The sequence below is a fragment of the Natrix helvetica genome (assembly GCF_964273705.1).
Source record: "Natrix helvetica genome assembly, chromosome: 1".
NCBI lineage: Eukaryota > Metazoa > Chordata > Lepidosauria > Squamata > Natricidae > Natrix > Natrix helvetica.
Window position 1 is genome coordinate 215,014,388 of NC_138548.1, and position 18,198 is coordinate 215,032,585.

The 18,198-nt window shown below is 45.0% G+C and overlaps 1 protein-coding gene and 1 long non-coding RNA gene across 2 annotated transcripts; one reads left to right on the forward strand and one right to left on the reverse strand.

Annotated features, from left to right (window-relative positions):
• The first annotated feature begins 963 nt into the window (after nt 1-963).
• LOC309388630 lies at nt 964-7,809 on the forward strand. The gene is made up of 3 exons (XR_014174824.1): nt 964-1,141; nt 5,148-5,289; nt 7,546-7,809. It is a non-coding gene; the product is annotated as an uncharacterized lncRNA (long non-coding RNA).
• Nucleotides 7,810-12,014: 4,205 nt separating this feature from the next.
• HOXC10 (homeobox C10) lies at nt 12,015-17,599 on the reverse strand. Its single transcript, XM_081935785.1, has 2 exons — nt 16,686-17,599; nt 12,015-13,151 (listed from the first exon to the last, which is right to left on the reverse strand). The coding sequence occupies exons 1-2, from the start codon at nt 17,548-17,550 to the stop codon at nt 12,874-12,876; spliced, it is 1,143 nt and encodes a 380-aa protein (XP_081791911.1). The 5' UTR covers nt 17,551-17,599; the 3' UTR covers nt 12,015-12,873.
• Nucleotides 17,600-18,198: the final 599 nt, after the last annotated feature.

Sequence of the window (18,198 nt, forward strand, 5' to 3'; positions counted from 1 at the left end):
GTCTACTCGCTCGGCTTCTACAGCTTGTATTCGATAATGGATACATTACATAGAAGAGCTTTAAAAGGGGAGGTGGCCGATGGAAGGTCCTCACGGAGTGATCCTGCTTGGCTCTCAGCCTCTCCGGCACCGGCTACTGAATTTTAATTACATTCATGCATGTATGTGTATGTGTATACCCACAGATACATGTATACATGCACACACGCTCCTATTTTATTTTATTTTTTTGCCAGATTAAAAACCATCCGTTTCTAACATACATGTATGGGACACTGGATGAACACACACACACATGCACGCACATACATACATACACACAAAATGCACAAAAACACACGCATGCACGCGCGCACACTTTCTGGGAGGAGGACGAAGATGACTTTGTAAAACCCAGAGACTCTGCAAAATAGCAAGAACTCCCCAAAAAAGTGGCATTCATCTTCCCAAGAGGCTACATTATTCGGCAAGTAGTCGTAGATGGTTTTTATGTCCTTCAATAAAATTTTTACGAGGATCATTTGATTGTTCATGAATGTGTCGTTCACTAAATAAAACTGTACGAGTAAGTTTCAGTGCTGAGGCATAACTGGGCGTGAGGGAGTTTGTTTTTGCAACTGAAGACAGAAAGATAGGGTGTGTTTGTTTAAAACAATCTATTCTGTTTTCCTAGATTACTGTGTGTGTGTGTGTGTGCGCGCGCACACACACACGCATTAAAAATATCTGAAACTTTCTGTCGATTAAATCGATTTGCAGAACTTCACTGAAAACACGTATCTCTCTGTATGCGTGTGTGTGTGTGTGTGTGTGTGTGGGTGAGTGGGTGGGTGGGTGAACGCACGCGCGTGCGTGTGTTAAAAAAATATAACCTTGGCTTGGTAGAGTAAGGTGATCGGTATAGTTTATTATCCTTAGTGGTCTGGAAGGGTGGCTTTGGTCCCTGGCTCTGGAAAAGAAACGTGCAAAAAGGATGTGTCCCTTTCCCTCCCCCCCCCCTTGCGTTCAAGAATACGAGAACACGACAAGAGAGGCAGCGGCAGCTACTACTACAACAATCGCGTTGTTCCTTTTTATGGTTTTTGTCCAAGAAGAACCAAGATTTCCAATACAATCACAGCAGAGGCGGCTTGGAAGTGAGGTACAGTTTTAACCCAGTGGAGGGAAGGGGGTTGCAAGGCTTAAAGAAAGTGGATGCTATGGGGCTGGAGGGGGGGGAAGAGAAAAGGGACATTCAGAGGACAGAAAAGGAGGGGGGAAACGCCTGCCCCGGGGAGATGGAGTAACCACTAGGGACGCACTCAAGGCTGAAAGCTCAGGTCTCCTCTTGATACAGGAGCAGGCAGTGGGTTTATTTTTAGGCAGCTTGTTGGGGGAAAATATCTGAAGGTGCATTTGGGCAGGCAGGCAAAAGTAGCAGGCAGAGCTCTTTCCCCGGAGACCTCTCAGTTAGTGCTTATTCACTGGTTATTGTTCTCCCCCCCCCCCCTTTCTTCTTTCTTGAAAAAGACGCTGGAAAAGTTGTTTGATGGAATTGATTAAAGATTCCTGAATGGGTATTAACTCAGGAGTTCTTGACCGGTGTGCCACAGCCTGCCCTAGCGGGAGTAGTAAAACTGTATTCCATTCCATATGGAGCAGACTTGAAATAGAAATACTGTAAGGTTTGGACGTGTGTCCTTGGGTGCTTGTGTCTCTGCATCCAAGATTTGAAAACAGTCTTGCTGCAAATTCTGTACTAACCCTCTTCTGTCCACACTTCTCCTCCTGTTTTCAACCTTGCACTTTCTGCACGAGAAAGTGTCCTGTAAGGAACCGAATGTGTCCTTTGGCCTGCTTTGAGTTCACTTTGTCTGTCAATCACAATTCTCTAATGACCTCTGAATCTTGGGGGGAAAGTTAGTACCTAGGATGCTTTGATGATCTTACCTCTGGGCTTTATGCGGGTAGAAATATAAGAGCATGTGGGTGGGTGGGGAAGCAAAGGGGGATATGAAACACTGGAGGATATTAAATCCTTGCTTAGTTGTACTGAAGAAATATAATTTTCTTTGTAAAGAATCAATCTTCCAAATGATTGACAGATTGAATGGGTGAAGAAGCTGCTTTCTTTTGAGAATATATATATATATATATATATATATATATATATATATATATATATATATATATATATATATATATATATATATATATATATATATATATATATATATATATATATATGATGTGTGTGTGTGTGTGTGACTGTCTGTCTATCTCTATCTATCTATCTATCTATCTATCTATCTATCTATCTATCTTATACAGAGAGTAAACAGAAAGTATAACATTATGCTTTATATATACATTATACACACACACACATTTTATTTATGCTTAAATAAAAAGAGGGACTAAGGCATGAATCCAAGTCAAGAATAACAGATTATGAGTAAAGAAGGACGTAAACGCCAGGGCACAACCATAGGAGAAGCCAGCAAGGTCATTGAAATATCCTTGAAAGAAGCATTTGTGGAATGAAAGCGCAGACAGCAGTTGAAAAGTGAAAGTTGCCACTTTTATTTACCAGGGATCCTCTTATTTCTCCCCCCCCCTCAACACAACAAAAACAACAGCAATTTACCCCCAGGGCTGCAGGTTGTCCCGAGGCAATGATCCTTGAGGGCTCAAGGTGCAAAGATCTTGGTTGCAAGTGCCCTCTGGAAGTCCTGCTATGTCAGAGAACATAAGATAATGAAAGAGACAGAAGGATTGTCTACAGATAAAATCAAATGAAAGGCATGCCTATCTATCTATCTATCTATCTATCTATCTATCTATCTATCTATCTATCTATCTATCTATCTATCTATCTATCTATCTATCTATCTATTATAATATTTATTAAAACTCCTCTTTCCTAACCAGGAAAGGTGCCCCACACCTTTGAAATGGGCACCATTCTGGGAAGGGACAATTTTTCACTTAACCTTGCCAGAACGGGGTGGGAGGCGTGGGTGTGTGTGTGTTCATATTTTCGAATGTTCTTGTTTGGGGACAAGAATTTCCAGTTACAGAAGTCGAACGCGTTGGCTACATTTCTATGCACTCTGCCCAGATTCTGCATCAAGTTATCTAGGTAGCAAGGCAAAATCTTGCCCCTCGATAAAATGTACAGTAGAAAGTCCTTAAAAGAAAGTGATGTGTCCAGGTTATTTTCTATGTGAAAATAGTTTTTTTTAAAAAACCACAATTGTCATCTGTGACGTGCATGGGAAAAAAGAGCAGCGTGAACCCCTCTGGAGATTTTATCGATCCTCGTTTTAAATATGACACGAAAGAATTATTATTTTCTAAGCGATTTCTGCCACTTTTGTTTAGGTAGAAAAAGCTGACATTTGGCGAGCAGCCAACTACCTATATCCCCCTAGCGCACACTTGCACATCAATGCACACTCACACGCACAATTGCACAGTTCTGCTTGCGTCCTTCCTTTAGCGCCCCCCCCCCCCCCACACACAGAGCCGTACGCAGTCCCGCATCGGTCTGATCGGGATATAAACTGGGGGCATTCCGAATTCTGAGCTCCCCCGTTTCTTTCTTTGGGCTCCTGGGGGGAAAAAACTTTTCCCCTAATTTGAGAGACGGACTCAAATTCTTCAACCCGGGTAGCCCCCTCTCAGCCGCTGCCGCCAGCACCTTAGTCCAGTCGAGCGAAGGGTCTTCCGTTTGTCCCTTAACAGCTCCCAACCTGGTCTACTTGCCCACTCGAGGCCTAGGCCAGGGATCCGTGGAAGCAACCGCAACACCCACAACCCACGGGGGAGCTCCCAGAATTCCCCTAGCAGCCGCTGGATTCAGGCTTGGAAACCACTGAAGGAGAAGGCGGAACCGGAGGAGAGCCAGAGAAATCAACCTTCTTCAGCGATCTCTCCCGAGATGGTTGGGTTGAGCGAGGGGGCTCTGGAGCTAAAGACACCCATTCCCCCAAGGAATAAAAAGAGACCCCACTCGCCCCCCTCCGCTCCGACTCGCCACTCTTGGGGCGCATTCCTTCGGCCCCGGTTGCCCAGTTATCTCAATAAACACCGTCAAGTTCGGATTAAAAAAAAAAATCCTCTCCCCCCCCCCTCCAAACTCCCACTCCCTCTTCCGGGTAACCGCTGAAGCCGCTTTCTCCTCCCCTGCAAGGCCCCGCGGCTGTAAACTGAAAGCACCGCGGGGTTGACAGTCCTTCAACGTCCCCGCCGCTTAATATTTTCCCCGCGTGGGGACGTCTTTCTCCCCTAGTCCTCTCTCCCAGCCGAAGCACCCGAGTGGAAGAAAAGGGAGATAGTGCGTTGAAACCAAACGGGCTAACTAACGTCCACGGAAACCGGCGGCGATGAGGCTTCTGGCCTGGCTTGTGGCAGGCTATACTTTAGGGTCCCTTCTTTTGGGGGTGGAGGCTGAATTCCCGGCCTTGCCTTCCCACTTCCCACCTCCACTTGCTTTTATGGATAAAAAAACCGCGGCGGAGAAAAAGAACTGGGCTCCCCGAGACTTCTCAGTCATCCAAATGTGCGTGTGTGTGTGTGTGCGTGTGTGTGTGTTTTGATGCCCAGAGCAATGGAACCCTACCGTTGTTCTAAGAGGGACAATGGGAAAGGCGGTAGTTAATAGTAGCAATGGTGAGAGTGAGGAGGAGGATGGTGCTGGTAAAAACAGCAACGACAGCTGGGCAAAGATATCACGGTTTTTTAAACTCCATTTCTTAAACTACGTGGCTCAGGGATAATTCTGTACAAGCAATATATTTGCAGGGATGATGGGCTACAGAACTTTACTTCCTGTGGGCATGTTTTTTTCCCCCCTATTTAACCCAAGGATAAAAGGTAGGGAAATGGGAAAAAAAGAAAGAAAACACAAGGCTTGCAAAATGTACATTTAATTTTAAATGTAGTCTCCAGGAGTGCCTGTACCTGTTAAATCACCTCCTCTTCCCCTGCCCTTAAAAACTCTCTTCATTGTTGTCCAGAATTTTGTCAGATGTTATGACTTTAGATGCCAGACTTTTTAGTGCTTTGGTGGCGGGGATGGAAGAACAATAAATTCCGAAGCTGCAATTAAACCTCAGGACTAATCCATTTCACTGTGTTGTGGGTGTTTTCCTTGAACATTTCAGGTTGGAGGAGGAGGAGAATGAAAAGGAAGAAGAAAGAAGAGGAGCAGGAGAGGAAGAGAATGGCAGCAGCAGGAAATTCACAAATGCAAGATGAAGTTGGGAGACATCAAAGGGCAACAGTGTTTAAATGAGACGTAAAACGGTCGGTCCTCTGCACCATTATCTCAAATCTCTCTCTCTCTCCCTCCCTCCCTCCCTCCCTCCTTCCCTCTCTCTCCCTCCCTCCCCCTCCCTCCTTTCTTTCTTTTTTACAAAAATACCCACAACTTATAGATTTCAAAACAGAATGGAGACAGGAGGGAGCAGGAACCACAGTAAAAATAAAAATAAATGAAAGCGCACACCAAACCTCCCCAAATGGAGTGCCTGTAAAATAAATAAATAAATACATACATACATGCATATATCAGAGGAGACTATCCCCACCTATTTCTATGTTTTAAAAAACGAAACAAAACCCACCCTCCCACCTCCACCATTCTCTTCCTTTCTATCCAGGCTGCTCAGAATGGCAGCACAAAGAAGGCAGCTTCCTTGGGCTCTGTTTCAGCCCCACTGCTGTCAAGGAGCTTTGCAGCCAGCTAGGTGTTAGTTAGTTCACATAAACAGGGAGGGGGGGGGGGAGAGACAGCATTTATAAATAAGGACAAGTTTCAGCCAAAGGCAGGGACTGCATGCCAGCCTCACTTTTCAGAGCCTCCCCCCTCCCCAGTCCCAGGGCTAGGCCTTGTCCTCAATTAGTGGTACCTGCTGCCTTAGTGTTAATGTTAATGTTCCTTAGCATAATGTTCCTTAGTAGCCTTTCTTAGAGCTGAGTGAGGATACCTTTCCCTTGACAAACACAACACAGGCAGAAGCGGCTGCCTGCCAGCCACCCACCCGCTCTGCCTTCGCTCTGCTTTTCCTGAAACAGTTCAAAATGTTCCTTTGAACTTTCCAGGAACTGCTGGAGTATGGCTCAAAGGTGAAGGCGAATGGGAAGCAGAGCAAAGAGCCCAGGACGGGAGCGAATGTGTGTTGCACAGAGATGATAGATAGAGATACAGATATGCCTCCCTTTCATTCCCTGCCACGCTGTTGAAATTCATTTCTATGGATGCTCATGCACCCATGAGCAAGCATACCATTGAACACAGCAATGAAAGAAGCTGAAACCTTCACCAACGGTACATGTTTGCAAATGCATGCACTATAGAGATCAAAAACCCTCCGCCTGCCAAATGAAAAACAGTTTATTTCAGATTATTGCCTTCCTCAGGTTATACATGGTCTTTTTACAAATTATTCTTCCTCACGCTCTGTTGCTGTAAATACGTCTATGTATATGTCCATATGCATAATACATGTTTATTTTATACACAGAATAGAATATACAAGCTTTTCACATGATTCAGGGAAAGACTGTGTATTGATGCAATACAACACAGGCGTAACAACAGTTATACTCTTTGCGTATAAAAATCAAAAGGCATACATGCACAAAACTTTATTTGGGAGCATCCACTGAGCAATCACTGTATTTAGATAGGTATACACATTTATTGTATCATCTTATATAGATTGTATTAACTTACAGAAATAGTTATACATGACATTGCATACATTATATTGTATATACGACATGTGCACCCCTATTCCATACCAGCATCTTCTATAAATGCGCAGGAAAAAACCCCAGACCTAGATAAAACTGGAAGAAAGATTGCATGTATTTTTGCACATCAAACTCTAGGTAACAAAAGAGAAACTTTTTGAAGTCACACCTGCTGTGAAATGCAGAATTACAATAACACAGACACACACATACACACAGGAGAAAAAAAGGAAATGCACGAGGTTGCTAATATTTTATAAGCATAACAACAGCAACCCCTCCCCAGAACGAAACATATCTAGCAAGCAAGGAAAAACAATATTTTGCTGAGAGAGGAGAGAGAGAAATGCACAAAACAGCAAGAAATCTTTCTAATTACATCTGTTCTGACATTGGAGATTAAAAAGCAGGCTGCAATAATGTTTAAGTCTCTAAATTCTTCACTCACACCCAGCTCTAATAGAATCATTTAAAGCGGGAACACACAGTAGGGGTGGGTTTAATTTTTATTACATTTCTTGACTTGGGTCGATTAAACATACATTACTTTAGGTGTCTCCCCCCCCCCCCCATTCATGTGAGAGGAAATGTGGGAAATACATAGATATAAACGCATATAGGTGTATTCACAGATATACGCATACAAAGATACACATATATGTATGTATGCGTATACACACACACACACACACACACACATAAAGATACACACACACACACACACATACAAACATAAACAATCACACTACACATGACTGAAGGATACTTAGTACCATTACCCCATTCTTCTTTATATTGCTATAGGGGGTATATTTACAGGAAGACGGAAAGACGTTCCTATCTATAGCACACAATGAACTTATTCAATATCACAGGACGTGGCGAATAATTAAAGCCTTTGACGAATAATTAAAACCTTTGACGAATAATTAAAGCCTTTGAAGAATCATTAAAGCCTTTGACCAAGCCATTTATCTGCAGACCCGTGACTTCACACTAAGCAAGCACAATGGGCGCACTTTTTTATTTTTTGCCTTTCCAGCTTTACCGTTCGCTTATTAAAATGTTTCAAAATCAAAGGGCGTGCGTGGGTGTGTTATTTAACATTAGGGGTGGCGAGAGGTTTCGAAGAAGGTAGCTCCCAGTACATTCTCTGGCACCCCAAATCGGGGCTTTGGTTTTCATACCAGAAATAAGAGAGGAGAAAAACGATGAGCTGACAACTTACAGTCACCGTCCTCCCCTCCAGCCCCACCCGTTTTCTGGTATTTTGTCAAGACCAGGTCGCCCCTCTCCTTCGAGAAAGGGAATCCATGCACCCCAACCCTACCCCACCCCACCCCACCCGTCAGTCTCAGAGACTCAGGTCACCCCAAACCGACTGCTGAAAGTTTGCTAAGGAGCTACTATCAGAAGGGACGGTAGAGGAGGGTGAGACAGTGAAAACAGTGGCGAGAATCACAGCAGTAGCAAAATAACCTTTCTCCAGTGAAAGAGCAGAGGTACATCCTCCCTGGGGTGGGGGTGGAGGGGGGAGAGATTTTATTTCTAATAAAAAAATTGTGTATAGAAAGGAGCCGTCCTAGCGCTTGACTAGGAAGCAGGGTTTCCCCAAACACATCTTTGTACTTAAGCTGCGGGAATGTATTTCTTGTCTATTAGAAGTATACAGCAGCCTCTCGCCCAGGCTCCTGCCCTTGTCCCTTGCTCTTTCTCGCTCCCGTTTCCTGTCTTTATTCAAGGATCTTGGGTAGCAGACCACTGGGTGAATTCTTCCTCCAATGCTCGTTTGCCTCTTTTACGCTTTTCTCCTTTTTGGGTGTGTGTGTGTGATGGTGGTAGTGGAATAAATCTCCATGAATTTTCCCCCGAATATAAACCTGAACCCCATCTGAAAGGATAAAGCTAATTTAGCAGCAATTTGCTCGGTGGCGAAAAATCTCTCTCTTTCCACTTCGATGCTCTTTGGATTTTTCCTGAAAAATCTCCGCGCTCACACGCACGCACACACACACAGCCCAGTTGAAATCTCAGCCCTCCGATCCACCAAAGCAACAACAATCACCATTACAACAACTTGTTCATCCCAACACATTACCAATTTTCTTCCTACCCTAGCTTTCCTAGCCCCCGGTGGGAATGGAGGCAGGGACAGAGAGGGGTGGGCAGAAGCAGAACGTAATCCAGGCTGCAGCTCAGAAAGCTACACCGCATCCTGAGCTCACGGTTTTGCTCCCCCTGCATTTTTAAGAGGCGCCGTGGTTAAACCTGAACGCGATCTCGAGGAGGGTCTGTGAACCTAGAGTACCGCTTTCCCGCTTTGTTCTTCAAGCCATCTTCAAGCCAAGGAGCATAATAAGACTATAATTTATCTAAGTGGATTCTCAGAGTCCCGGGCAGGTTATACCAGCAATAGATTGCCATTGGGAGTGAAGGGGCCGTGATTTCAGTCTTCCCAGGCCATTTACCGAACACCTGCGTTCAAATAAACGGGGGTCTCGCACACACCACAGCCTCAGCTCGCTTCTCATCAAACTCGGATCGTTTCGGAAACCAGGATGCGGAAGAACCAGGTGGGACTTCCGAGAAGGAAAGCAAAAAGGTGGGACCCGATCCCGAAAACCTCTAAGGCTACAAATGCAGACAATTCTTCCAATCTTAAACTTAGAAGCATTAATCACCCGAGAAATGTTCAGAAAGGGACCCCCTCCATGTTTGTCCGTCTGGAGAGCCCCGTCGGCCAGAAACAACAGCAAGCAGCAAGAGTCATCTTAAATCCAGACGAAGCAGATCATAAGTGCTTGGGGAATTGTTGGGAAGGTATAGGAAGCCGTGTGGTGAGTTGGAGACGGTTATGAGGTTTGGAGAACCTGCGTCCCTGCCCCCAGAAATGCCCTCCTGTCCCCCCTTCTCTCTCTCTCTCTCTCTCTCTCTCTCTCTCTCTCTCTCTCTCTCTCTCTCTCTCTCGCTAATTTCCCCCCGGGGGGGGGGGGCAGAAGTCTGTCTACGACCATTTGCTCGCTTTGCCTGCTCCCTGCCTTAATAAAGGCTCTTTCGTCTGGCTGCGTGTGAGTAGCAAAAGGAAAAGGAAAAGGGGGTCAAAATTAAAAGCGGGGGGGGGGGGAAGGTTGCCCTTGATGAAGACTAACTGACGTAATTAAGGCAGTTTCTTGTTGCCGAGTTAAAAGCCAACCCCAACAACATGAAACTACCTAAACCACGGAACAGCTGCAGAAAAGGGCAAAAGATCCACAGTCATTTCTGCCAGAAAGAGAGAAAGACAAAAAGGGATGGAGGGGACAGAGAGAAGGCGAGAAAGAGAGGAAAGAAGGAAGGAAGGAAGGAAGGAAGGAAGGCAAGAAAGAAAGAAAGAAAGAAAGAAAGAAAGAAAGAAAGAAAGAGAAAGAAAGAAAGCATCTTAAGTCCCTTCGTAGGTTATGCTTCAGGATACCTTCCTCATCCCACGTTAAACTAAGCACAGGAATAACCAAGCCCCTAAGAAAACATACTTCGAATTAAGGCCACATCTTTAATCTCTTCATTAAGATTCCCCCTCTCCTCCCCCTCCTCTTCCCCCACCCCTCTCCTCCCTCTTTAATAGAATCTGCATTCAGCTCTCTCTCTCACTCTGGTTGTCTGTGTGTCTGCGGTTGAGCCGCTAGTATATACTGAATTACAGCACAATCCACTATCCTTCATTGGCAAACTGGCTCCGGTCCGACATTATTCATTTTGCGTTGCATATTGCCATCGCAGCTTCTGTTAAAGAAGGAGGGGAAGAAAAAAAAAAGGAGGTGGGGAAGAAATATCCACAAAGGGATATCCACAAAGGGACGTCTCTGCGTGGGCGTGCGTGTGTGTCTGTGATCCCACAACATTTCCAAATGCCACCAAACGTTCTTGCCTTCCCCTTCTTTGGAGTCCGTGTCAGCCAAAACTGTGAAACCGAAAGGGCACGTTCGGGGGGGGGGGGGGGAATACCCAACCGTTTGAGGACTGCCAAAGTCCTCTGGCGACCAACAAAAGCCAAAAACCTCAGACTCTTTGGTGTCCCTTCTAAAGAAAGCTCAACTTCATCAGAAGTAAGTTTTTAAAAAGAGGGAAGAAGAAGAAGAAGAAGAAGAAGAAGAAGAAGAAGAAGAAGAAGAAGAAGAAGAAGAAGAAGAAGAAGAAGAAGAAGAAGAAGAAGAAGAAGAAGAGGAGAGGAAGAGGAAGAAGGGGAGGAAGAGAAAGAGGAAGGGGTGTGGTGGTGGGGTGTTGGTGGCCAAGGGGATCAACATGGAAATCTATGCACCAGCATTCTTTAGCCCATGCATATTCTGGTCGAAAATGAGCTGTCACACAAGGCACAGGGAAGCCCCCTTGATCCAACCCCCCCAAGTCCTAAGACACCAAACCAGACGCCCTATCTGGATCAAACCTAGATCGCCTCAAAGTGGAGTTCACATCCACGCTGCCTTTACCTTGAGTAGACGCAGGAAGAGGGGGGAGGGAGGGAGGGAGGGAGAAACTCAGACACACGCGATCACACACACACACACACACACACACAAATCCACTTGCATCTCAGCCATGTATCTCAGCCAAGAAATCGTCTGTCTTACCTTCTGCACGCCTTCCGCCGTGACATTCCCCCGTTCTCTGTGCTAGGCTGGGGAGCAAGAGGTGGCTTTAAAAAAAAGTGTATTCCTTCTTTTCTTTTTTCTTTTTCTTTTTTCTTTCTCTTTAATAATAGAAAACGGTTCTTCCAGAGGAGGAGAGAAAAGGAGCATGTCTTTCCTTTCAAAAAGAAAAAAAAAGAAAGAAAGGAAAGGAAAGGAAAGAAAAAGGTGGAAAGAAAGACAGACAGGGGAAGAAAAAGGACCCCTAGCTATGAGGGGTGTGCATCCCAAGAAAGCTGCTCTGCTTCTGACTTGCTTCCCTCCTCCACAGTCACCTTTAAATGCATCTTTTACTGCTGCGGCACATTATATTTGCAGATCATAAAATCCACCTCCAGCGCTTACCAAGACTGTCCTGACATTACTGTTTTATGACCTTGACTTATTGTGGTCACCTGGATAATATTTAAATCAACGTTATGGTCTCTCACTTATATTAAACCCGCTAGGATACTCTCCTGAAAGCCTTAAAAGGATGAGTACTAGGGGGAGAAAATACCCTAGACGGAGAGGTTGAGGTGGGGGGGGGGAGGAGACGTGCTTTTTGGGCGCGGGGGGGGGGAGGGAGAAAGAGGAGGAAATTACTTTGAAAAATACCCAGTTGTCCAGCGTTCTAAGAAATTTATTTGGCTCCATATAGAAAGATACATGCACAGATTCCACATACAGGATATATTTAAATAACAAGTCACCAAAAGAAAAGCACAAGCATTCCTCCCCGCCCCCCTCTTCCCCGCGATAAGATAGCGGTGCTGCCTTTTTCTTTCTTTTTTTCTTAAATATAATAGGTGACAGCACCACCTCACTGGAAGGAGACTGCATAAACTACATTGAGTAAGCATTTCTTTCTCATTTCTCTCTGCTATGTCCACATATTCAGGCATATGAAATTCATTGGCGTCATTATATCTTTTTTTTTTAAATTATTGTACAATAGGCAGGCTACACTAAGGTATGAAAAGCAAACTTTCCAACATAGCTAGCGTCCTAAACATTAAAAAAAAATGGCATAGATGTAGATCCTTCCGTCTTACAAGCGCCCAACACACCCTTTCCTTTGCTTTGTGCTGTTTCTGAATAACTTAAAAAATCTTAGAAGATGTTTGAAAAGCTAGCAAGTAACCAGCTGGTTACACACACACACACACACACACACACACACACACGCACAGATACATACACACACACACAAAAAACATAGCTAGTAAGTAACCAGCTGGTTATATATATATATACATACACATGCTCATACTGATGAATGCATCTCCGCTGTATAATCTGTAAATATCCAAATTACAGACTTTAGCACTTAGCCTGAGGTCTCTTCCTCCCCCCTCCCCGTCCTCCCTCTTATACTCCTTGCAATTATAGGGGGGGGGGGATAATAATGATAATAATTAAAAAAAATACTGCACAAGATTTGCAATAGTTCTCCCCATATAGCCCATCCCTTCCTTCCTCTGAACACGTTTCAAGTGAAATTAAAATTGGAAGTCAGTTCGCGAATTCGGTTCTCTCTGTTCATTTTCTTGAGTTTCATCCTGCGGTTCTGAAACCAGATTTTGACTTGTCTGTCTGTTAGATTAATACTCTTGCTAATCTCCAGGCGGCGCTCGCGGGTCAAGTACATATTGAATAAGAATTCCTTCTCCAGTTCCAACGTCTGATGTTTAGTGTAAGGGCATCTTTTCTTTCTTCCGCTCTTTGCTGTCAGCCAATTTCCTGTCGTGTTTTCTGCCTTTATATCCTCTGTTAAAAATAATATTATTAAATAAGTATCTATTGGAATAACAAAGCGAGCTTCCTAGAGTCAAGACTACTTTTTTTTCCTCCCCTGCAGCTTCTTTTGCTAATAGGAAATCGCTCTGTCCACTGCTAAAATATAATGGGCGTTCAACCTCCAACTCCTTTTTTTACTTAACATTTATTATTATTATTATTATTTGTTTTAAACAGACTGATTAAGCATTTGGGCAAATAACAGGAGCCAAGGGGTCGCAGAAAGCTGGGGCTGAAGTCCTATTTTAAACAATATTCACCTGGACATTACCTACATAATGCCAGCTCTTACTGGATCCTCCCCTCTACACACACACACACACACACACACACACACACACACCCACCCTTTGCCTATGATACATATGGAAAAACTTAATAGGACTTTCCTGGGGACAGACCGAATTTTTTTAAGCGCCAGGTCTATCAGTAGACTCCTGCAGTTACAAAATTCCATCCAGGTTTAGACAGATTAAAAAAAAAAATTCCAGAGGTTTAAGGATTGTCCCAATTAGCTGCTTGCTTGCACGGCCACAGAGCTCCCCAGCTCAGACCCTGCTCTGAAACTGCCCCTTCATATTCAAAACTCGCCAAAAGCCAAACAAGATAGGGTGGGAGATTCAGAGGGTGGGTAGAAAGAAATATTTTGCCTGTCTAGGGTGCTTTTGCTCTCTCTTGTTCCCCCTCCCTCCGTTCCCAATAGTCCAGACTCCATTTTCCTTTGATGTGAAAGCTCTGGGTAGTTTTATTATGAGTGAAGGTAAACTTTCGATATGACTTTAAAAAAAACAAAAACAAGCCGACCAAGATTTATTTGTACCTTTAAAACGAGCCATCTTCCTATCTGTCTGTAACACAGACAGACAGACAGACAGACACATATACAACACCCCGACTTTTTCCAAATGTCCCCTTTTCACAACTCCAACTGTTCATTTCAGCCTCCAAATTCACAAACACCTCCCCAGGTTTCAATCTGGACCTTCTAAGACTGGTGGAAGAGGTAATCAGCTCTCCCCCTTGAAATGTGAGGGGGTCTACGGGAGTCTTCCTGTCCTAGGATCCGAATCCTTGCCCCAAATTTAGAGATATCAGAAAGCTGCTCCAGAACCGACCAGCGAATTCGGCTGCATGGAAAAGCCTTTCACATGCTTAGCCCTCTGCCATTGAACCCTGTTAATTCTTTCTAAGGATTTGCCTCCCCCCTCCCCAATCAAACCTTTAACTCCCTTTCCACACCTTGCATAGGGTGTGCTGGATGTACAGTAATAGAAACAGAGAGGAAGACTCCATATAAGACAAAGAGAAGGTGGAAAGATAATAATAATAATTATTATTATTATTATCATCGTCATCCCCATCAAAATTCATCCCCCTGCTGGCATAATACACAACAGTTTTGGATTTCCAGCAAATAGCTCTCTTCTTCCGCCAAGGAAGAAAATTAAATAAAACTTTGGAAAAACCGAGGTGGGACATTTCAAATCCTTCATAAGAACTGACTGTTGTGATTAAAAGAGAGTATGAAGTTGTTGGGTTTTTTTTTCCCCTCTCTCTTTTTCTCCCTTCCGAGATCCTAAAAGCCAATCGTATTTTATTATTTTAATTCATTTTACTTTTGTGAATTAAGGACGATGGAGAAAGTGTAAACAAGAAAGCGTTTTGGGACGAGATTAGTTTTCAGAGATTCATGACACTGCATATTTTCTTATTTTATTGGTAGATAAAATAATCTATTCTTGGTTGCGCGGAAGAGGATTGGAAAATCCGTTTTAGGCCATTTTCAATTCGTACTTTAATTCTATATAAACGTATATATAAAGATGTGGGTGGAGACATTGGTAGATGTAGATATATACATATGGACTGTATATATGTGTACACATGCAAACCCATGCACACATTTACATACAGTACAGCCACACATATACATGAGATCAGATGAGAAATAGAGAGGACGAAGTTCTTGTTTTCTTTGATGGAATTCAAGCAATTTATGTATGAAAAAAGGAATTGGTAAAAGCATGCAGACTAGCACAAGCATGTATGCTTAGAAAATGTACAGGACTCCATATAAGCCAACTTGTCTCTATTTGCTTTCGAAGTCCCCCCACCCTTCCAATTCAAAGCTGGGTTTTGTGAGGCTATGGAGTCCTACACGCCAAAGTAAAAAACGCCTTTCTTTTTATCCGTAATTATTCCCAATAGTTTTTGGGGAGGCAAAGGAACACTTTGCTAAAAGTTAACCCTATTATGAAGAAAACAAGCTCCACATTTTTAATGCTTCCATTCTCCTCATTCCTTCTCTTCCATTCCTTCATTGGGAGTAAAGGTGACATAAATTTAATAAATAATACGTATTTAAGCCCTCTCCAACCGTTCTATCCACTGGCTCCTTTTTTTAAGCTTCACCTGCAAGATAAATTTAAGTATCTTCTGTGAAAGCCCCTTCTTCATCCCTTCAGCAGCTGTTTTTGCTTCAAGCAGAGGTTCCTACCACCTTCGCAAATGGAGGAGGAGAAGGAGGAAAAGGGTGGGAGAGAAGACTTTGTTTCTGCGCAAAAACGATCCTCGAAGCAGCAACCTCGGGGATTGGGGGGGGGGGCATGCAGCTTTGATAATGGAGCTCAACAATCAAGTCCAGTTTGAAGTGTTTGGCAAACCGTTCCCAGTACACCTCACGTTCCCTCCCCTCCGGTCACCTTCGCCCCCAAGCCCACAGCCCAGCCTTCGCCAGTCAAATTCTCCTCAAGACAATCGCCACGGCCACGCCACCACAACACACAACATCCCAAAAAACTTTTAATGCCTGCTTTTTCCAAGGCTGGGGGAAAAGGAGAGGAGAGGAGAGAAGGGGGCGAGCTCATCCAGAGAAGCATGTTTGAGAAGTTGCAACCGCTCCTTGAACCACTCCCTCGCCCCTCCGAAGGGGGTCGTTCAGCGCCAGAAACCCCTTGGGGTCTCTGCCTGAGACAAAAAAAAAAAAAATCCACTTCGCCAACGTAACCAGACCGCGTCGCCTGCCCCTTCCCCGTCAGCCCCAGCTGCTGCCCCCACGAAAACCACAGCACGCCAGGCAGGGCCGTCCACTTCTAGCCAGGATGACCGAACCACAGACACTGCGGTGCCTCCTTTCAAACGGATTTTAAGGCGGTTGTTGTTGCTACTGTTACCGTGATTATTCTTGCTGCTGTCATCGTTATGCTTTCGTTCTTAAGTGCTGTTGGTGACGGGGCGCTTCCGAGAGGGGACAGCAAACGTCGCCACAGGTCCCAACGAGAAAAGTTGATGGAGTTGGACTGCAGCCCCAGAGGCTAAACTAGGGCGCAGCTTCTCAAACCATAAGCCTCATCATATTAATAATAACAATAACAACAACAACCATGGCCACCAATAACAAATAACAACCAGCTCCAAATAGCACCGACCACTAAACCGCTGTCCATTTCCTCCTAGGGTTCCTCTGCCTGGGCAGCCAGCAGAAGGAATCCCCTATGACCTTACCTTTTGCCTCGTGGTCCGAATTGTCACTGCTGCTCTCTGCACGCTTCTGCCCGCTTTGCTCCGTTTCCGACGGGCTGAGTTTGGCCCCGGGCAGATTCTTCTCGGTCTTGACGTCGCCGGCCGGGCTGTTCTGCAGGTTGGGGTCCGGCTTGGCGCTTTCGGGGAAGCTCCCTGGGGCTCCTGGTTGGGCGAGGGAGGCGGGTGTCGGAGGTGGAGGTGGGGGTCGCTCGGGCGGCGGCTGGGGCTGTTGCGCGGCGGCAGCGGTGGCCGACGGCGGCGGGCCCGGGGGCTGCTGCTCCCGTCGCTCGCTGGCTTGGCTGAGACCCGCCCTGGGTTCAAAGCCGGCCTCGTAGGCGCTGGGGCTGCTGCCGCTGGGCGCCTTCTCCAGGGAGGAATAGCCTGGGGTGGCGCGGTAGTAGCTAGGCAGGGGCACCTCCTGGTCAGCGAGGCAAGCTTCAGGCATCTGCCCCGGGTAGAGACTGGCCTCGGGGGCGCTTTTCGCCCTTTTCTCGACGTTGTACATGCAACAAGCATTTTCTTCCTTGACACTGGTCGGGAAGGAGCAGGAGGGCAGCTGCCTTGCAACAGGTTGCTCGATTCGGTAAGTATTTTTAGGGTCACACCAGGCGTCTAGCTGAGACAGGTAAGTTGGGTAGGTGTTGAGGGACAGCCCGCCGGCGTGGTTCACCTCGTCTCTTTTGGAAAGAGCCGGGATGATTCCACAGTTCCTCATCATTCCACAGCTGAAGTCGTTCGCAGGCTGCATATACATTCCTTGATTAGAGGAATAATTCTCTCCCCGGCAGGTACCAGCCAACGAGTCCATCAAAAACGAGTTAGGAGTCACATTGTTGGGACATGACATTTTCAGAGAAGGATTTTAAAGAGGAATACTACAGCCAGGGGCTGACATCTTTTTTTTAGGGGAAAAAAATATCAGCACCATAATTATCCACGCATCGGTCCCAACCACGTGATAACTAGGCCAATGAGGATTGAAAATGGCCTTGATGATTCAGACGCCAGTGACGTCACCGGGGTCAAGTTGTTTCGAGAGAAGAAAACCTGCGTGGAGCAACAGCGACATCTATCCGCTTCTGGAAGGTAGGGAAGCCAGGACCTTCACATTGAACAAAGGAGAGCGACACGCTTTTTCCTCGAGTTTGTTTACCAATGAACGAACGCGTGTCTGCAACGAAGTGGGGGAAAGTAAAGGAAGTGAACCCGTAAATAGAAGCAAAGTCAAATTCAAATTAAAAGGTCAGCAAAGAATATCTATCTATCTATCTATCTATCTATCTATCTATCTATCTATCTATCTATCTATCTATCTATCATCTTTTAAATAAATACAAAAAATTGGAAGAAAAACAAATAAGCCAGGAATCGAACACTAAATGAGCTTTTGGACCCTTTGAATTCTTCACCCCAATTAAACTCAAAACGCACAGAAAATGTTTCTTCGGCTACCCTTCTAATTTCTTCAATACTTTGTGGACTCAACGTTAGCCGT

What these genes read in the sequence shown, in the direction of transcription:
- HOXC10 (XM_081935785.1), bottom strand. Translation starts at nt 17,550, where the DNA reads ATGTCATGTCCCAACAATGTGACTCCTAACTCGTTTTTGATGGACTCG. An exon ending in TTCGGACCACGAGGCAAAAG is followed by an intron (nt 13,152 to 16,685) that starts GTAAGGTCATAG and finishes TATTTTTAACAG; the next exon opens with AGGATATAAAGGCAGAAAAC.